This window comes from Drosophila mojavensis, unplaced genomic scaffold (assembly GCF_018153725.1).
Source record: "Drosophila mojavensis isolate 15081-1352.22 unplaced genomic scaffold, ASM1815372v1 contig_136, whole genome shotgun sequence".
Taxonomy (NCBI): domain Eukaryota; kingdom Metazoa; phylum Arthropoda; class Insecta; order Diptera; family Drosophilidae; genus Drosophila; species Drosophila mojavensis.
In genome coordinates this window covers 2,429,013-2,451,510 of record NW_025318667.1, presented here as the reverse complement: position 1 = coordinate 2,451,510, position 22,498 = coordinate 2,429,013, and the positions used below count along the sequence as shown (strand labels likewise).

The 22,498-nt window shown below is 39.2% G+C and overlaps 2 protein-coding genes across 2 annotated transcripts in view; one reads left to right on the top strand and one right to left on the bottom strand.

Annotated features, from left to right (window-relative positions):
• Positions 1-22,498, bottom strand: part of LOC6585525 (putative mediator of RNA polymerase II transcription subunit 26) — a 74,662-nt gene that overhangs the window by 33,059 nt on the left and 19,105 nt on the right. The window lies entirely within an intron of this gene.
• Positions 17,853-19,843, top strand: LOC6585526 (endocuticle structural glycoprotein SgAbd-8). Its single transcript, XM_002011118.4, has 3 exons — positions 17,853-18,258; positions 19,301-19,501; positions 19,591-19,843. Exons 1-3 carry the CDS (start codon positions 18,014-18,016, stop codon positions 19,712-19,714), a joined length of 570 nt encoding a protein of 189 aa, XP_002011154.1. The 5' UTR covers positions 17,853-18,013; the 3' UTR covers positions 19,715-19,843.

Genomic DNA, 22,498 nt, shown 5'->3' with positions numbered 1-22,498 from the left:
TAAATTTAAGGCTTCTGCTCTACATACATGGGAATAACTTAAATAACTCTCTCTCTCTCTCTCTCTGGTCTTAGACGTTCCTCATTCTGAATTCCGACCGCAATAATGCCATCGGTATGTGGGCCAACAGCAATCCCAATGGAGTCAGGCAATAGAAATCGATTAAATAGTTGAAATTGTAAATAGGATATGTATTAAGAGAGTGTGTGAGAGAGAGAGAGAGTGGGCGGGGGGTGAGAGCCAAGCTGTGTATGACAAGTGAAAAGGGAAAACAATTTAGAAATTCAATAAACGTTTTGCCAGCTGAAGCCAAGGGAAAACATATTCACTTGGCTTGTTTCCATTCGAAACGCTTCGCTCCTTCCCCACTCAGAGGCATTAGTTAGCCACACTACGACCAAACAGTGTTGCACAGTTGCCAAAAGTTTCGCTTTTAATTTGTCTTGCCATTGGAGCAGGAGCCGGACGGCTGTCAGCGAAAATCCGTTTAGCTAATGAACGTAATGAATGGACGCAGTTCATTTCCATTTGCATGCGGATTGCGACACATTCAAATGCCGCAACAGAGAGAAAGAGAAAGGGAGAGAGAGAGAGAGAGAGATTTCATTCCAGACGAACGGACTTTGGTAATGGCAGGCGATAAGCGGGTTCTTTAAGTGCATTTATCAACACTGGCGCGACGACGACGTCTGAGATTTGCAACAGCTGCAACAAAAGCGAAAGGCAATCGGATGGAAGAAGAGGCAAATAGATTATATATGTATAAAAAAAAAAAGGTTTTTGAGCGGCTTTGCACCCGAAGGCGCTTAGAAAAACTTATGAGACAATGGTACCCCGGCACGCACACTGGTTCGAGTGTATGGCAAAATATGAATGCAAAATTTCAAAGTTTTCAGGGAAAACTTTTTACAAAACAAAGCAATTTATAAAGTGTAAAAAAAACTTCGGACTTAACATTTCTAAACTAAGTAACGCTTCTATGGAAATTGGTATTCCAGACCATACAGAAATAGCATCCGTGACTAGACCTATGATCCTAGAAGAAAACTCGACTTGTTTTTCGATGGCTCTTGAGTTTCGATAAGAGAAGCATTGATATCAAGACAGTTATATAATGATATTGTACACATATACATATATATGATATCTATAGAGATATCTCACAAAATATGTCAATCGTGCCACTGTGCAACAGTTTGCTCGAGGGGGAACATAATACAGGAGTAGCAGGACCAACAGGATGACATCCATTAATCATTAGCGCAAAAATTCGGCTGTCTCAGTGAAGGCAAAGTCCAAGTCCAAGTCGAAGGCGAAGGCGAAGCAACCACCAGATGACAACAGCAACAAGAGCATTATCAACACTGCCCAGTGTTGGGCAGCGGGAAATGATGGCTGCTCGGCTTCTGATTGTGATTTTGCCTTCTACGTTTTCTTCCTTTTCATTTTTTATACTCATTCACGAAAGTGAATCAGTATATTGGTTTTGTGCAATGTCCGTCTTGCTGTCCGTCCGTCTGTCCGTCTGTCCGTCCGTCCGTCTGTCCGTCTGTCCGTATGAACGCAATCTATTTCGGCGCTATTGAAGCTAGAGACTTGAAATTCGGAACACATACTCGTGTATATCTCCGATTTATAAAGTGTTAAAATTTTCCCGATCCGCCCACTAGGGGCGTGGCAAATCGGAAAATGCATTTTCCGATATACCAGAAATCATGTTAGTTAAAGAGCTAGAAAGCTGAAATTTGGTATGTAGGTCCGCGTTGACCACCCAAGATCACGAGCTATGGCGGATATATCTACGCCCATTGGGGGCGTGGCAAATCGGATAAAACTGTATCTCCTAAAGTTGTAAACCTAGAATGCTGAAATTTTGCACGTCAGCTAATGGTATGACTCTATAAAGTCTAAAGATAAAATTATAAGTCTATGCCCATTGGGGGCGTGGAAAATCGGACCTGAAGATATAGTGATTTTTTAAATTCTCCTATATTTTGGACACTATTGATGGCAGAGACCTCAAATTTTGTATATATACTCGGACTGATCACCCAAGACCAAAAAGTTTTGTCGGATATATGTCCGCCCACAGGGGGCGTGGCAAACAACAAAAGTTTATATCTCCTAAAGTATAATAGCTAGAAGCTTTAAATTTGGATAGTTGAGTTACTGGTAGCCTCCTCTATCGATTCCCCAAAAATAATTTTTACGCCTCTTTAGGGGCGTGGCATATCGAAAAATACCCTGTAATTTTCACATTTTTTGAGGTTAAGCATTCAAACTTTGCAGTTAGGGTACCGTTATCTCTTTTTAAAAACTGACCAAAAATGAGGTGTCTACGCCCAGTTGGGGCGTGGCAAATCGGAAAAACCTGTATATTCTACAGTATTAGAGCGAAACTTAGCTACTAAATTGTTGATGGGATGTGAATGAGTATTCCGCAGTCGGTAACGCCCGACTGCAACGTTCTTACTTGTTTTTTATTTATTTATTTTTTTTTTTTTGTAGTTGTCGCATTTTGCGCACACAGCATGACGCTCGAACAATGCCCATTGTGAAGGCCTAAATGTTTTTTATCTCATTTCGCAGACGTCTGCCGGAAAAATGGCTGAAGAGCCCCGCCCGCTCGCTCTCCCTGCCGCACTCCAGCTCCAACTAGCTCTGCGTCCATTTCTCACATTCATGCGGCCCACCCACGTCTCGGCGAAACGGTAAACGATAAACGTGCAAAAGCTACTGAAAAATTGGAGAAAATCACTTCATGACTTTCGACTCGACACACGTTACACATACGACACGACACGATGTGGCACGGCACACGCCTTATTTTCTCTCCTCCTCCCATCATAATTTATTATTCATGTTTTCTTTTTCTCTCTCTCTCTCCCTTTAGGTGGGAATTTTAACTTTATTCGAAGGTGACTTAGGTAGTATATATGTATATACAATATTTTCATATGATGATCTGAGTTAGAATCAACTTTGATCAAGCTATGATAATGCTCTTCATTAACTTCCTGTCACTCAAGGACTTAGCTTCAATATCTGAGCTAGAATATAGCAAAGCAAATATATGGTACGTACATATACAGTACCCATAATAATCTATATTATACCATTATATACAGAATTCATATTACTTAAACCCATTTATACCATTTAAATGACATTATGAACGAATATAACTATATAGAAATCAAACCAAATCTTTTATTATACGGGTATATGGATCAATAGATATCGAAATACTTTATGTACTTCATGTACTATACATATATCTCTATTACTATTCAACTCTATATACTTTTATCTGCTTCAACTCTCTAGATATCCATATAACTAATATATACTATATATCTATGCATCTATGCTCTTTATACTCTATAAATAATATAGTCTTCCGGTTTAGCTCCCTCACATCTGACTCACATGTCAGCTGAAGCGCATTCAATCTTTGCCTATTTATTATATTTTCTGTTCTTTTCTATTACAGAATTTTCCTTGTTTTCTTTTGTCCTTTCTTTGCAAGATTTTCTTTCATCATTTTTTTCCTGTTACTTTACAGGCGTGTGTGTAATTTTTCACTCTTGAGAGGCTTTTGGCAAGTGCTTATATAATTTGACAGTGCTGGCAATAAGTCTGCGACCCTCCACATCCCGTCGACTGCTACCTTTTTTTTCTCTCCTCCCCCCTCTCTGTCTTTTGACTTGGCCAATTGTAGCGACATTAAATAAGCTGCAAATTGATGGCCAGCCATTTGTTAATATTACGTTTACACACACACACACACACCCACACACACAGAGGCAACAGAGAGCTGGCCCTTTGATTACATTTTGGAATTAGTTGTCAACTCGATTCGGCTTGCGGGCGGCAACTGGCACGCCCCCTTTTTGGCAATGCACTTGATACACGTACTTATTAACTTGTATCTAGGCACTGACACGCCCCTCCTGCCCGCCCTCTAACGCCCATCGCCCATCGCTCACCCCCTTAAGCGCACGCCCTTTGGCCAAAAGTTTCGTTTGACTTTTTACGCTTTGTTTTGGCTGCTTTTTTCTCTAGTAATTTCCTTTTTTTTTTGTAAACTTTTCATTTGCATTTTCCACCAGTTTTTCCCACAAAAAGCAAAAGCAGCAGAAGCTTTTTGAAGCGCACTTCATTAAAAAAAAGAAGGCTTAAAACTTGTGGCCAACAAATCGAAACGAAAAAAAAAAAAAAAAAAATTAAAATTTCCACACAGATGCAAATTTTTGAGCCCCGGAAAATGCTGCCAATGAAGCAAATGAAGGAAAATATATATAAAAATATAATGCTAAAATATTAAAATTGGACTGTTAACAGATAGAGATGATAGAGAGAGACAGCAAGAGTCAGAGAGACATAGAGCTGAAAACTTTGTATTTAAATAATGAAAAGGAAAATGCAAATAAAAATGGAAATGGAAACGGCTCTACAATTTAGCATTAAGCTCTGTACTTTGCAACTTCTTTTATTTATCTTTCGGGTCGAGAAATGAGCAAAACTAATAATAATTGAGAGTTTATATGGAAGTGAGTGCAGAGGGCTTATGATAAGTCCTGAAATAGAATTGCCAAATACTAGGTACAAAACGCTGCCAATAATGCGATTGCATTAATTTACGTATTATATGGGAATCTAACTGTGATAAAGCTTTGAGAGCTTCAATGTAGTGAATATGAAGTGTGACAATATGGGAATTACTATAAAGATATCTAATAAAAAAGATTTGTAAAAATTTTGTTCCAGTTCTCACGTTCTCTCTCTTTCTCTCACTCGTTCTCCATCTCTCTCTCTCTCTCTTTCTATATATACCTCTCTCTTTCTCCATACACTCTTTTGCTTTATGTTCTTCTTTAGCATCTCTACTTTATGTATCTCTCTTCCGTTCTCTGTTTCCCTTTTTCTTTAAATTTCTTTTCGTTTATGTCTCTCTTTATATACTATCTCTCTCTTTCATTGAATCTTTCTGTCAGTCTCACTTCCTCTCTCCGTCTACCTCTTTATCATTCTTTCTTCATATCTATCTTTTCCTCCTCCTCTCTCTCTTCTCTCATATCCTGGCATTCTTTCTCGCTGTCTGTCTCTCTCTCTCTTTTTTCTTCTCTTTCTCTCTCACTCTTTCTCTCCTTTGTCCCAAGCTCTTTCCCGTCTCTTTTTATCACATTCTTCTCTTTCTCATTCCCATTGTCACTCACTCTCTTTCTCTATGGACTCTTCCGATCATTTTTATAAACTTTCGTACAGGCACAAGTGCTTCGCTCGAAACAATCCTCTCAATACAATTTCAAAATGATAATATAATAAGTTATACTATCTAGTATAACTGGAATGATCGATTAATATTAGATAGCATAAACCCCATTTTAAAATATCAATCTCTATAAGCAAAACTCTGTTTTCAATAAACATATATATTGCTAGTTGACATATGATTGATGATATCATAATACTTCTAGTATTTTGCTTAAGATCAATAAGAAATCTTAACTTATCCAAATGAACTATCTCGGTATATACTTATATATACATGTTGTAATTTCCTCTCCATTTCTGGTTCATTATCATTATTATTATTCATTATTATTATTGCTAATAATGTTGTACCTATTGGTTATTGATTTCTCGTTGGCAGCCCCAATAAGTATGCTATGAAATATGAAATAGTTGACCCATAGATGTTAAACCTTTTTTAATTAGCTAACCCTGGAGGTAAGTTACGAAATTGCCAATCCCATTTATATATTAAACAAGATTTAATTAGCTGCCAATGAACGCTTTCCGACTGTTCGCCTATAAAGCAGACCCAAACTAACCTTCGATAATTTGGCCAAAAGGCCAAAACGTTAAAGACCGGTTCTACGTTTATATGTTTTTTTTTTTTAACTCCTTTTATTTATTTATTTATTTTTTTTTTTTAATATTATTATTATTTTTTTATTTTTTATTATTATTTTAAGAATTATTTTAAGTATGCTAAATATTGTTTAATAACCTACATTTTAATATTTTATTTTTTTAAGTTTTCTTACTAACACTTTCTTTTCATAGCTTCAATAGTATCACTGACCATATTTGGCTGTGAGACGTGGGCATAGCCGGCCGGACTGGCAAATAAAATACCCCCATCGGGTTGGTGTTACTATTGAAATTATATCGTGTACTTTGTATAGGCTTTTTTAAATTAAAATTGACTCTCATTTTTGTCAATAGCTTTAAGAAAATAAATAAATAAATAAAATAAATATCTACTTGTATATATGTATTTACAGGTGCGGCCTGTTTGACCAGCCAGGTGGACGACAGTGTACGGGGATCGCCCAAAATTAATGAACAAAATGGCCAACTATATATTAGCCGCGCTCCAATTTATGCAATAACAAAAACACAAACAAAATAAAGCACATTAACAATGGCAGGCGACTAAATGTAAGGACAATTTATTTAATTAAATGCGCAAAAAAATAACATCAGTAAAATAACAAAAACAAATAACAGAAAACCGAAAACAGAAAAAACCAAAGCAAAAAGGCGGGCCGTGCAAGTAAGCGCGCCATCTCGCTCGCACTGCTGACACGGCATGGCAAGGCGAAACGATGAGTCATGAAGGTCATGACGAAAGCAGGCAGGCAGGCAGGCAAGCCACCGCGCAGCTGGCAGCGACGTCAGCAGCGCGACAGCGCCAAAAGTCGCTGGGCAAAACGAGCCGCTTTGATTAGTTCCAGCAGCACCAAGAACAACAACAACAGCGCAGCAATTCCTGTTGTTCTTGTTGGTATTGTGACAGGTTGACGACGCGCCTGCCAGACAGTTTGGCAGCGAGCACTCTCCCAAAATGGAGAGCGTAAAAGAGAGAGTGCAAGAGCAGAGAGCAGAACAGAGCCGCTATGAAAAATCAATTTCGCAATGTTACGACGTCGCTGTTGACGTTGACAGCAGAGCAGCGGCAGCAGCTGCTCTCAGCACTTCGTTTGTTTATTTGTGTGTGTGTGTGTGTGTGTGTGTGTGCATGTGAGTGTGTGCGCGTGTTTGTTTTTATAGCTACTTTTGCGCCTTAATATTCGCACATTAGTCACACACACGCGCACACACACTCACACTTATAGTTTGTTTATAAACCAATTGCACAATTATATGAAATGCACATTCATTAAATGATTAGCGCACGTAGCAGCTAGCTTTTTGTCATGCAAACTCACCTCTTCTGGTATTGTTCTTTAGCCCACTTTCCATTTGATATGTGTATGTGTGTGTGTTTGTGTTTGTGTGGGTGTACGGTTCTCTGTTATGTTGCCAACAAAACAAAAACAAACTACACTGCAAAATTTGATATATGTAGATTTCAGTACTCTACACTCGCACAACAAAAAATACAAAAATAAACGTGTGACAACAACAACGACAGTAACTGTAAATAAAACAGTTATAGTTTCTGTTTTCTTTTTTTTTTTTGACTTTCAAACTTCTCACAAATTGAAATTAGTTTATTTTTGCGCGCGCTATGCTTTCGGCTGTTGTTTCACTAGCATCCGTTATCTCTGCTCACTGTGTTCTGTGCTTTTGTTGCTGTTATTGTTGTTTGTTGCTGTTTACTGTTACTGTTATTATTGCTTTGCCGTCGTGTTGTCGTTTTTCTCTTTCAATGGCCGGCGACGACTTCGACGACGACAACGACGCGCGCTTTGCGTTGGCGTTGCGTACACTGCAAAGGCTGCTGCTGAACTGAGCTGTGAGCCTCGCACGCGGTTGCCAAGTTAGCTCAGCAGCAGCAGTCGCCGTCGCAGTCGGAGCAGCAGTAGCAGTAGCAGAAAGCAGCGACAGCTCCCAGCTGCAGGCTCCTTGGCTGAGCCGCTCTCGGCAGTCGCAACCCCCAAAGCAGCGCGGCACGTGCGACGACCACACGGCACCCACAACTACAACGACAACAACAAGAACAACAAGAGAAAAGCAAGAGCAAGAGCTGTAACAGCAGCAACAGCAACCCTGCCTGATGACAATGCGGCGTTGCCGGCCTGACTTTGGCGCCTGCGCACAGTGCCAGCGCCAACGTCGACGTCACAGCCGCAAACACTCGCTGCTGGCAGTTATGTAACGGCATATCAAACCAGCCGCTGAAGGAAGAACTCAAAATGAAAGCATAACAGAATAATAAGCAGAGCTTATGGCAAGAAATTTTGTAAATAATATTAAATATATATATTATATATTTTAGAACTATGTATATGTATATTTTAGAACTATTTCGCTTTACACACTATACGCAGCTATGTGTGAGAAATGTTTTTGATGTACGTTAACATTACACACGCACTGTGCACGATTCAAAACACAGAGAGCGCAGCTCACGCTGCGTAAGCGTGCAAACCAGTGGAGAGAGCAAGCGAGAGAGAGAGAGAGTAAGAGCACAGCAAGCGGCTGAGGCACTTCGGCTGTTGGACTCCTGGCACTTGTGTAATATTGGCAATTAACTAACGCACAAAATGGGGTTGATTTTTGAATGGAGGCGAATGCGAATGCGACTTTCACAACGATAATGATGAGGAGAATGGGAATGGGAATGGGAATGTGAATGTGAATGTGAATGAGTATGAGAATGAGCAGTCGAATGAGCTGGAGTATGATGCTGACGACTCCCGATGAGTACGGATGCTGACCCGTTGGGTTATTTGTTTGCCGGCTCTGCGGTTTGGCTACCCACTATCAAATTGGGTGATAGAGTTTGATCACATCTTATGGACAATGTTTATTTGAAGACCTGAGCTGCTGTTGTACACATCTTGATCTAACTGATATATATATTTATCGATCAATTTCGATTACTGCACTAGGGTCATCATATCTGATGCACTGAAGTAAATTGAAAATGCAAATGTAATTTTATGCTTAAACACTTGAGATATTTGCACTCCTTGTTTATTAACATGCATTTCATATCCAAAATATCGATTAATTAATGAGAACCTTTTTAAGTAGCTTTTTGAGCTAAACCAAAAGATTGAATATATAAATAAACATTTACTCAATTCGGACGCTTAACGAGATCTTGTCCTTTACGCTGTGTAGGCATAGATTATAAATCGATAACTGTCAATTTAGTACAAAAATTTCTCTTGATGATTGTCACTAAGAAACCCAAAATATGTATATATACCTGTATTATAGATCGCGCCAACATTTCGACTTGATTTACCAGTGAACGTGCCCAAAATCGTTTACTATCGTTCAACGGAGATGCCAACTTACACCATGTAGGCATAGATTATAAATCGATAACTATCGATTTAGAACAAAAACTTCTCTTAATGATTGTGACTATCAAAATCGAGATATATATATATATATATATATATATATACCTGTATTATAGATATAGCCAACATTTCGACTAGATTTACCTGCAAACGTGCCTAAAATCGATTACTCTCGATTAAGGGAGATGCAAACGTATGCAGAGTTAATAGAGTTTTAGGTCTACATATACATATATATACATCACACTTAGCATTTTCCACTTCCATATTATCAATGTCTATATGCAATCATACTATGCTGCAGCTAGGCGCACACACTTTTTACAGGGTAGCTTCCAGTCAAGCGTGTGTTGGTCTGACATTCTTGTGGCATAGATCTTCCGGTTTTTGGCCAAATACATTTTGGCTAAGCAAAATGCTTTTTGCGATTAATTGCGAATCACAGAGGCCAGCTCATTTTTTTGTTGGTGGTCAATTGGTTTTTTGGTCCAACGGCTGGCCTAGGACCGTCTGCATGTGCATGTAGAATTGTCGCAGACAATTTGATAACTCAATTATGCGGCCAGTTCTTAATCAAGAAGCCCCTTCGTTTCCCTTCCCGCCCCCAGCCAGAGCCCTGGCTACGTGTGTCAATTAGCAGCTGGATAAAAGTTATAAGCAAGTTGTAAAAAATAAAAGAAGAAGCTGGTAGAAAAGGAAACTCTCGTGCAGTTCGTTTCAGGTGAGTGCTGCCTGTACATTTCAATTATTTTTAGCATGCTCCAATTTCGTACTGACCGTAGCCCAATAAATCATTTGATTTGTACACTTGCTCCAAATAGCAGGGGGTGGGGGTTGCCTGGGTTGCCTGCGGGGTGTAGCTTGGGTGTGTGTGGGGGGTGGGGGGGTAGGTGGTTGCACGTGATGTGCGTGCCTTCCGGTGCTAAATCAAGGCAAGCGTTTTCAAATTGTCTTACCTAGCGTCGCAGCACAGATGCTTTCGCCCCCTCGGGTGTACCCAAACCAGCCAACCAGCCAACCAGCCCCTCCGCCCCCTTAAGCCACTGCGGAAGCAACTGTAGTTAATATTTATGGCGATTTAATCTTCTCACTTGAGCGCTGCTCAGTTAAGTTTGATAGACACACACACAAACACCGAACTCTGTCCAGCATCTGAGTCTAGTGTACCAGCTGACCCTTTTGATACCCTAAATCCATTGAACACGGTCAAGCAGGGTATATACATTTTCAGGCATGACAACTGCCAAAAAGTATGTATGTTATATATCAAGTATAACAGCCGACTGGATGTAGACCTGGCCGTCCGATCTTCGATTTTGATCGACCATCCGAGAATTCATCTGTTCGTTCAGCTATACCGTTTACCCTCCCATCCTCCGCTCTTCCTTCGTCTAAATCAATCTCGAAACCAACGAAATGGATAGACTTGAAAATTGATATCTGGACTCGCCTATATCTCTTCCCTACGCAAGCTTCGATTCATATCTTCCCTTAAGCTACTTGCAATCCCACATTCACCTCGGAGAGCGAGAGCTCTCAATCTTTTGGTTTCGAAAGCGAGTGCAAGTCCTGACAGCCTGTTCAACCCTCGGGGGGGCTCAGCAGGGTATTTGCTAGTCAGGCACTGCCAATTAGTGCGATTCCAGTTTGTATTTTTTCTACATTTGCTCTTCTTCTTCTTCTTGTTTTCGCTAACCCTCTGAGCTTTGGAGTTTGTTTTGCGTGTCCATTTAATTTCCGACTGGAATTGCTTAATCAAACATAGCGCTGACTCTTCCATGTTGCCTTAATGAGTAGTTTAGCTAGCCCCACGACTGCGACCTTACACCGAGGGGTTAGACCAGCGAGAGCAAAGGTTTGTGATATCTAAACATACGTGTGGGTGGGCCTTGGCGCTTAAGCCCCCCCAATATAACAGAGCAAACAAAAAGTGCATTAGCAACAAATTGTTATTGTTGCCTTAGACAGAGAGAGTAAGAGAGAGAGAGTGAGAGTCGGACGGCCACGGCATTGGGAATTACTCGTTGAATGTGGCCAAGCGATAAGCGATCTGACAGCTTCAGAAACACAGGCACCCACAAAACAGACAGCCATGATTTGAAGGAACAGCAAGAACAATGGAAAAGCTGTAAATCAGATTTGTTTGTCATATAATGAGCTAAGCAAAACTTGAAAGAACAACGGAGCCAAAACGCTAGATAGACCAGAAATACGCTTATCTAACGGCAAAAGAAGAAAAACACGTAAGAATTATGCAATGGGCCAATCTTGACTGCTAAAATGACTAATATGCGTTCTATTTGAATTAAAATATCGATAAATTGCGATAAATCATATCAACCATGAGTAAAGCCCTATTCTAAACAAAATTTCGAACACTTGGAGATTTACTGGACTTAGGTACGACATGAGCAACTGTTACTCCAACGCTAGCCTGGCCTTAATTTGCATTCTAACCCAATTGATTTGGTTGCCAAGAAACGCATCAGAGAGATAAGCTCTTAAGCTGCTTCCAGCAAATGTAATGCAAACTGAAGATTCTCTCTGATTGAGTTTGAGTAACAGTCTCAATGAGTTTGCCATATGCGAGTGCAAATAAATGTATTGGAATAAGTTTCTCTCTCTCGGCTATAAGTACTTGCATAGTCGTAATCCTCAAATACTCCTCCCACTCTTATCTCTCTTCCTCCCTCCCTCTCTCTCTGTCTCACTCCGGTTGTCCCTCTCACTGTCTCATTTAAATGAATGGGCCATAACAATTTGACAAGCAAGTTGGGGGTTGGAGGTCAATGTAAATGGCCAAAGTATGAGGGGAAAAGGTTCTGGCGAACTTCGGCGAAAAGCACGCAACGATTTTTCTTTTGCCTTCTCCTCTTCATTCTTTCATTTTGCTTGTTCCTTTTCAATTAAACAAATAGCTGAATTTGACATTTTTGACTCGATGTGGCAGCGGCATAAAGTTCAAAGGGAAATCATAAGAGGAAATAACGAGCGCAGGACGCGCGATAACAGACTTCGCTGACAAGAACAACTTTCCAGTACCAGCTCTCCCCCCCCGCCGCCGCTCCCAACCTCTCTCGGCGCTTCTCACAGCACGCGCTTATCGACTTGAATGTTTTTCTTTATATATTTGTATCGAGCGGAAGCGGGTTGAACAGATGCTCTTACCAACATTTACCTAACCTCCACCTCACTATCGCAGTTCAGCCCAGCACAGCTCGTTGCCCCTATATCATTCTAGATTTCAACTTGTTCCTCTTCTATTTTTCCTTGTTCTTATCAGTGCATTGGCATCGACAATAACAGCTGCAGCGTCCTTCCGCCTAGGCAAATGTTTGTGCCTCGCCCTCGACCCACCCACCTCACTCTCAGCCTCTTCCTCCCCCCTAAAGCGATTACACACATTTTATGGGCACAAACATTTCTACAATTTCTTTCGAAGCATCTCATGATTCAATTAGCCACAGACCAATGCGTTGAGCTCGGGGCGTGGCTCCAGCACTTGCAATCGCAAAATGAAACCAAAACAGAACAATTTAATAACAACTCAAGTACTGCGACTACCAATTACCTGGAAAATAGAGTCGACAGACAATATACGAGAGATAAGAGTGAAGTTTCAGACTCTGAAAGCGAAGTATAAGATATAAGGAATTTGGACATAGCTATATACCCAATTTCACAAGTTTAGCTCAACCACTTTCCGAGTTCACATAGATAGTTTAGATCAGTAACCCTAAGATTTAACGAGTTTCGGTGCATGAGTCGATTCCAACTACTTTTTGACAACGACAACTATGCAACTTCTATTTCATATACCCCACTTGCACATTTGCAGGGTATATTAACTGCGTGCAACCAGGTGCTGAGCCAACCAAGCTCGTTAAGCAACTTCAGCTTCCAGTTTAACTCTCACCTAATCCGATTTCAGGCAATTTTCACAAGCTTAAACAACTTGGTTAACTCGGAGCAAGAAAAATGAGCAAAAAACAAGTGGAAATTGAATAACAGAGTCTTAGCTCGGACAGTGTTGTAAAATGTCACAAATAATGAAGTTGAGCAGCTTTATAGTTCTTAAACGGCTTAGCCAACTTTCAGTTGGGGTTTATTAAGAGTTTTTTTTTTTTTCCAATTTCCACTTCTGCTGAGATTTGCTTGAATCGAGTTTCAGATAATCGACTTAGTACACTTCATAAATATTACTAATTGCCTGAAGCTCTAATCCGAAATGTTACACAATTGGATTTCAGGTGGATTCTGAGAGTTTTTACCGCAGTCGACAGTCAATGCCAAAAGTATGTGTACTGCAACAGCTGCCAGCTGCCAGCTGTCAGTGTCAAATGCATTGCGAATTACAAGTTCATTTGCGGCTGGCATTACATCCGCTAGAGCAGAAAACTGGAGAAAAACAAAGTACCAAAAGCCAAAACTTTGTCTGCATAAATTATGAAAAGTATCTCAAACAGAGAGAGAGAGAGAGAGGGAGATAGACGCAGCTTAGCTCAGCTCGTAATGAAACTTAATGATGGCCCATTAGGCCATCAGGTAGCAGCTACTATCTGTCCATCTAACGGTACAATATGCATTTCCAGCTGCCAGCCAAGCGCAAAGGGGCGGAGGCGTGGCAAAGGGCACATACGCAGAAGCTGCCAGCTAGCTTCTAAATAGCGATTCTATATGCAAAATGCAGCATACAATTTTTGATAAGAATGAATGAAAATCGAGATGCAGCTAGCAGATGGGACATATATGTATTATAAGAACTTGTAGATAAAGATAAAACTTTCGCATAGGATATACAGAATAGAGAAGAAGCTACAGTTTTTATAAATGAGTATACTCTATATAGAGAGTCATACCTGTAGAGCTATACTCTATACAACTTTTCTATACGCTGCATCAGGAATGTATAGTGAGAGCTGACTTAAAACAGATTTACAATTGAATTGATATTTTCTCTATATACGATATAACAAACTTATATTCCTATATATATTCATAATAGTAATTATATTTATATATTCATGTTCTCAGTTAATGTTAAATGTTTTCTATATCTATAGAGCTGTATATCTTAAACAAATATCACATAAATGATATATGCTGAAGATTTATATCTCTATAAATATATAAAATTCAAACTTGTAAGTTTCTCAGATCTCTTGCCAAATTCATGAGAGTTATTGAAAAAAATTATCATGCATATATTATAGTTTCTATATATAAAGTTAAACATCGAATTAGATCATATTGTTTTCGATTTATGACAAAGCAAAAGCTAGAACCAAATCAACTCCTACTTGGAATTCTAGTTAAAGTGAGCAGTGAGCATAGAGTTATAAATAGATGCATACACACATACATATAAGTACATACATAGTTAACTATTTAGCTAGAGTATGAAAATAAAGTTGTTTTTTAATGATGCTCAAAAGCGAATCATTAGACGTAGATTTGAAAACAAAGTGAAGAAGAAGCAGAAGAAGAAGAAGAGAGCAACAAAAGCGCGGCACGCGCTCTCTAAAAATCAACGTTGAGGCGCCGCAAAGACATTCACCGAAACTCTTTACGATAATGAATGAATGAATGATGTTAATAATGACGATAATGTTAATGATGGCGATGATTACGTTAGTGCTGATAATGACGTTGCCAGTTTAGCCGCCAGTTGAGTTTTCACGCTTTTATTTGATTAGTCGTTCATCAATATTAATTATGTATATAATTAATTAATGAAGTTTTCGCTTTATCGTTTATCGACAGCTATTTTTAATAACAACAACAGCAAGCAAACTGTTGTTGTCATTATTTTAATAATTGCGGATATGCGCACATTATTCTTTAACTATTCCCATTGTTCAGCACGGCAAAGCGAAGCGAAGCCAGCGAAGCGACTGTAGGAACAGAACCAACACCGGGCGCATCGCCACTGCTATTTTTAGACAACGAAACCATTACAAAACTAAGAGCTAACAGGGGTATATTAGCTTTACTAGACGTGACATATGAGTGAAGAGATTTATAAAAGTATTTATTGAACAAGAAATAGAATCTAAAAGCCAAATAGAGCCTATAGAAGACTCTACATAGACTCTACCTTAGTAGCAGAATTATTGTATACTCTACTCATACAAGTTAGTCTAGCTACTATCCAAGAATAACTTCAAAATCCTATTAAATACTACTACGGACTACGCTACACCTCTCTCTTCACATTGTCCAGGGAATCTGGCAGTAGTGCGCAACCCACAGTAGCAGTCGTACTTATTTCTTTTATTTCTGGCACTGCTTACGGTGCTATTTATATTTGCAGATCTGTTTGTTGTTTTGGGGAAAATCCGAAGCTGTGTGAACCTGTCTCGTCATGCCAAAACAATCAAAGTGCGAGAAGTGCTTGAGGTAGCAAATTCTTTACAATGAACGACATTTGGCTGGGTATACCCCAAGCAATTGAAAGCAATTGCACGTAAAGCTGTTTTATGCTCCTATTATATATCAATTTTATTTATAAAGCATATTAGGAATTGAGCTGGATGGCGGAATTAAGCTTTATTGAATATGAAACAAATAAGGGTATTGATCAAGTGGGCTATGCTCGACTAACAGATGCTTTTTCAATACATATATTTACACAAAGATAAGTATCAGGTACCTCCCATCCCTCATCTCCCATCTCTTATCTCAATTCTTTTATGTCATATTCTATATCTCATATCTCATTACTCATATCTTATATTTCATATCATATGTCTTATATCTCGTATCTCATATCTCATATCTCATATTTCATATCTTATATCTTATATCTTATATCTTATATCTTATATCTTATATCTTATATCTTATATCTTATATCTTATATCTTATATCTTATATCTTATATCTTATATCTTATATCTTATATCTTATATCTTATATCTTATATCTTATATCTTATATCTTATATCTTATATCTTATATCTTATATCTTATATCTTATATCTTATATCTTATATCTTATATCTTATATCTTATATCTTATATCTTATATCTTATATCTTATATCTTATATCTTATATCTTATATCTTATATCTTATATCTTATATCTTATATCTTATATCTTATATCTTATATCTTATATCTTATATCTTATATCTTATATCTTATATCTTATATCTTATATCTTATATCTTATATCTTATATCTTATATCTTATATCTTATATCTTATATCTTATATCTTATATCTTATATCTTATATCTTATATCTTATGTCTCATATCTCATATCTCATATCTCATATCTCATATCTCATATCTCATATCTCATATCTTATATCTTATATCTCATATCACATATCTCTTATCTCATATCTCATATCTAATACATCTCATACATCTCATATATCTCATATATCTCCTATCTCCTATCTCCTATCTCCTATCTCCTATCTCCTATATCCTATCTCCTATCTCCTATCTCCTATCTCCTATCTCCTATCTCCCATCTCCTATATCCCATCTCCTATCTCCCATCTCATATCTCCTATCTCTTCTATCCTATCTCATATCTCATATCTCCTAGCTCCTATCTCCTATATCATTCCTCATATCTCCTATCTCCCACCTGCCATCTTCTCTCTTTTATCTCAAATATATCATATATACTATAAATTTCATACATCTCATATATCTCATTACTCATAACACATTTTTCATATCTCCCATCTCCTATCTATTCTTTCCTATAATCCTGATCAAATAAATACTTTAACTAATATACCCTATCTATATAAATTCCTATCAGCATTTCCAATGAAATGCGTTTACGACTTTTACGAACTAGAAAACGGTAAGCAAGTGGAATGAGAATGTGTAAGCGTTGTAGAAGTGTTGAAGCTACTGTTTACGGATTTATTGATGATGTAGCTTAAGATCATTATTGTTGTTGTTGTTGCTGCTGATCGCCTCAAGTTGTTTTTACGCTCGGGATTTTGGCCCTCAGGTGAGGGCACTTCATAGCGCGAGGCGAGCCGGAACTTCAAAAAAAAAAGCAAAGCGGCAGCTAGTATGTGTGTGTGTGTGTATGAGTGTGTGTGTGCTTTGGCTAATGATGGTGGCACATGAGTTATAATTAGTGAAGCCCACCCCGAATAAGAAGAAGAAGAAAAAATACTTAATACTAGACGCCCACACCCAAAGCTGGGTGAAGCCAAGAGCCTTAGCTTAAGCTGAATATTAATTAAAAGTGGAAGATGATGAAGAAGAAGAAGAAGATGGAGGAGATGGAGATGGAAAAAAAAAACAATGAAAATCAAAAATTTTTGCAATAGCCAAAAAAAAAGGCAGCGCATTGCAAAGTGTTTTTGGTGCATGTAGCAAACGCCTCGACAGCGTTTGGGCTAATTGAAAGACAGCAACAGCAACAACAACAACAACAACAACAGCCACAGCAAAAGCGACTCAAATCTTTATAGAATGAAGTTGAAGTTGAAGACGACGACAACGACGACGAAGAAGAAGAGATGAAGAAGCAAGAAACAATTAAAATTTTTTTGAACTTGTGCTAGAGTATAAAAGACGCAGCGCCGCAGCTAAGCCCCAAACAGTCGACGCTAAAGCGTTTTCACAGCAACAGCTGACGATACAGTTACATCTACAGTTACATCTACATATATAGTTACAGTTACAGTTACAGCTATAGTATCTGAAAGATACCAGAAATCTGTACATCTTTTTTTTTATTGTGAACTATTGTGCGACATGTTGCATCCATTGATCCTGCTGGCCTGCGCCATTGTCGGCAGCGCTGTGGCTGGCCGTCCACCGCAGCGCTATTTGCCCTCGAACCAGTATCTGGCACCGCATCCGAATCAATTGCACTACCATGGCGTCAGTGGGCATGGTCGTGGCGCTGGCGGTCGAGGAGGAGCCGCTGCTCGCCAGGCTCAGATACCGATTGTGCGCAGTGACTACCAGAGCGACACGAGTGGCAATTATAATTTTGGGTAAATGCAATTTCTTACTATATTTGAAGAACCCCCTCTATTCTTAGTTAATTGTCAACTGTTACGCTTCATAAACCTTTCCTTTGATTTCTATAGAACTCTAAACTTATCCTGGCTTTAATATCTGTCCCCATTATTGCGAGCAATTGTGCAACCGTCAATAGCCGCGCTGATTTCAGTTCTACTGCAATTTTCCGTCAAGTGCCCCCAGTAATCAAACTGTTCCCAGTTTTATACATTTGTTCCCAGTTTTATACAACTGTTCCCAATCATGGTCCTAGTGCTTAAAGCTAATAACCATTAAAAGACATTACCCCAATCACTTACGTAGATCCTATTCCTATTCACAACTGTTCCCACTTCAATGTTTCTCCATGGAACAGGAATATTTAAAGTAATCATCACTTACGTCGATCAATATCAAGCTTAAAGTTCTTCCCAGTCATACATTTTCAACTGTTCCCAGTTTTATTCAACTGTTCCCAGTTTTATAGAACTGTTCCCAATCATGGTCCTACTGCTTAAAGCTAATTACCATTAAAAGATCTTACGCCAAACACTTAGTTTAGCCCTATTCACAACTGTTCCCACTTCAATGTTTCTCCAGGGAATAGGAATATTTAAAACTATCAACACTTATGTCTATCAATATCAAATTTAAAGTTCTTCCTAGTCATACTCTTTCAAGTGTTCCCAGTTTTCAACCGTGACCTTATGTCTTCTCTCCCCTGTTTTTGGTCATAGTTCATATTGCTCTCAGCTAAACAACCGTATATATTTCTTGCTACTCTTCCCACTTATAAACCGATTCAAAACAACAGACCCATTATATTCAACTGCAACTTTAAATCTAAATACTAATTTCTCCCATTTCGAGCATAAATCTTTCTTGTTATTCTAATTAAACTCTATTTAAAGCAAATTGCCATAAGCCTCGACTAAGCCAAAAGTTTATAAATAGTCGACGGAGAGTGAAATAATTATGAATTGCTAATTAATCAAACTCTCATCTCGTCTCGTCTCATCTCGTCTTGGCTTTCAGCTTCGATACGGGCAATGGCATTCACCGCGATGAGACGGGCGAATTCAAAGGTGGCTGGCCCCATGGATCACTCGGAGTGCGTGGCTCCTACTCCTATACGGGAGATGATGGCAAACAGTATACCGTTAACTACAAAGCGGACAAGAATGGCTTCCAGGCGGAGGGCGCTCACCTGCCCACCTCGCCCTCGCTGCCCAACGAGTAAGTCGACAGCCAAAGAGTTAATCCTCTTCCCTTCCCCCGCATTTCCTTCGACCCTAGCTTAATTTGATTTCCTTCCCGTTTGACAGTCATCGCAGCGGCAATTCGGCTGGCGGCTATCATGGCGGTGCCTATCATGGCTCCGCTTCCAGCGTGCTGCCCCCATCGTCCCGCTATCTTCCTCCAGGCTATCGCCAGCGCAGACAGTACTAGAGAATGTGAATGGACCCAGCGATCTTCGGGCACTCAGCACAATTTAGTTCACAATTTTTTTTTTTTTTTATGTACGCTAATAAACATTTAGAATTTGGATAACAAAAATAGACTTGTCTATCCTCTTAATACATTCGTATTTATTTCTGGTGCTGTAGGTCTTGTTTATGTTTACTATTTGAAGAAGTTTGGAAGTTGAATAAACTAGAAGTTGATTCAAGCTCCTAGAAGAAGCAGTTTTTGAAGTTGCTATATTTACCGCTATAGCTCTAAGGCTATAGCCTACTCCGAAACTCCCTATATTATCTCAAAGGCTAATCAATGAGATCTGTGTATAAACTAGCCCCACTACTATTACTTTTAATATATTACTTATGTATAAGCACATTCTATCTAAATCATATTTAGTTTTATGTTCTAAAATCCCTATATTTCTTATCAATCTATTCATGAATGAATTAATTTCCTACTATTATGAGAAATCTTAGCAAATAAAATATAATAATACTTCATATATATTTCAATACTTCAGCTCTTGTATTGCTCTGACAGGTAATTTACCTGTATTTCTTAGTATTTACCAGTATTTTACTTTGTGTATGCCTAAACCCCATATAATCTCAAATACTTTCAACAATTAATTCGTTTCCACATTCAGAGCAATTTCCCTCTATATCAAAAAAGACTCAGAAAAGCTCAATTTTGGTTATTTGAGTTTTTTTTTTTAACTCTTACAAACCGCTACTTAATTGTTCACGCAAGAATTTCCCATTATTTATGTTGTCTTGTCTCGTGTTTGCTTAAACTTTGCTGTTAGCTGCAAAAATAAAAGCCAAACACATTGTCTGGCCACGCCCCTTTGCTGTTGCACAGCTCTGGCAAAGTTCCAAAAGCCGGGCTAAAGTAAGCTGATTAATATGCAGTTAAGTAGCCCCCCTCCCCAAAAATATATATATATATATATATATATATATATATATATTCACTCGATCGTTCAACTCGAGCGAAATCAAAACAAGCTAAAAAGTTGCCGCACTTAGCTCACTTTTTTTTCTCGCTTTGGCTACTTTTTGGAGGGCATTAATCATATCAGGCAACCCCATATATAACAAATATAAACGGAGATGCGCAGAAACAAGTTTAAGATGTTGCCGACAAGTGCATAGAACTAGAGCAAAGCGGCTGAGTTGATAGACTAGCAGTCACCCTGCATACGGTGTAGTGTGACTCTACCAGCTGCTCGACTCACTGTTACCCTGTGTCTAGTAGCTGAGTTTGAGTCTGATCGACTGACAGTTATCCTGTACGAAGTACAGTCACTCTCTAGTAGCTTAATTGCTCGACTTACAGATACCCTGCATATGCTGTAGTCATTGTGTAGTAGCTGAGCTGTAACTTAGTTGATCGACTGACAGTTATCCTGTATAACTTGTAACTGATTGTTAGCCTAGATGATCGACCTACCGCTACCCTATAGGTAACTCCAGTAACTGATTTTTAGCTTAACTGATCGACCTACAGCTACCCTGGATAACCCCTAGCCACCCTCTACTAGCTGAGTCATTGCTCGACGGTCAGTTACTCTGTAAAAAATATATACATCGATTTTCAGCTTAATTGATTGACTAGAAATTACCCGGTAGATGCTATTTTGAAAGTATTTCATGACTAACACCCTCTATATTTCCTTCTCTATCTTTGTCACTCAAAAAGTATCTAGAGATACTCCGAGTTCCTTCAGCCTAGACCCAAGACTCTCGCATTCTTTTCACTAGGCAAAATCCTTTTTTTATGCATTTCCATAGCTACTAAAAGACATAAAAAGTAAAATGAGAGATTGTCAAGTTTCTTTCTTCTTCTTCTTCTACTTCTTCTTTTTGATTTTCTTCATTGTTTTTCTTTTTGTTGTCTGTAAAAAGTTTTTTCGTCATAGATTTTTCTTAAGGATTTTCCTAAGCAGCAAGCTGTCACACCCCCACCACTCCCCCTCTTCTATCGCTCTTCCAGTCCCTCCGCACTCACACTCTCTTACATTTAGTATTCCCATTTCGTTTATGTTAAACGACGGACGCATTAATTAAAATTACATAGAACCGCTCGAGGGGTTTCCATTGAGACTTGCGCCATGGCAGCACGGAAGGAAGGACGGAAGGATGAACTGAAGGGGGTTGGGCGCTCTGGAGCTCTGACTGTATATTCTGTTCGGTTCGGTTCGGTTTTTTTGGGGACTTCTTTCATAAATTAAAAGAGCGCTTATGAATTTTATGAATTATATTTTGCCATTTGGCCATGTAGACATTAACTGCCCCGCCCAGCGCCATAGCTCCTGCTCCCTCCCAAGTGGGCGACGCTGCTTATTGAAAATTTCATTGGACGCCTCCTACACCAGCTTCTGCTGCTTCTGCCTCAGCGCCTTCGCCATGTTCTGCACTGCAATCATTTGCATGCATGTTCAACTACATAGGTTACACATGTACTCGGCCCAGTGCCCCTACCGCACCGCCCCGATGCGCCCCCATGCTCCCTTTTGGCATTGCACTCACTTAATTTTATGCCAAAACAATGACACGCCATAAATTTAAACGGATTTGCGTTGCGCCTCGAGCCAAACGCGTTTACCAACCCCCAGCAAAGTGGAGTGGGCGGCGAGCTCTGCTGTGGTGCTCTGCTCGTAAGTGTGCTGCAGCGCAGGGTGCGCGCTGTCAGAGCACCTTAGATACCAACCAACCGCCTCCCGCCTCCCGCCTCCTGCCCCTGCCCCTGCCTCTGTCGACCAACTGCTTT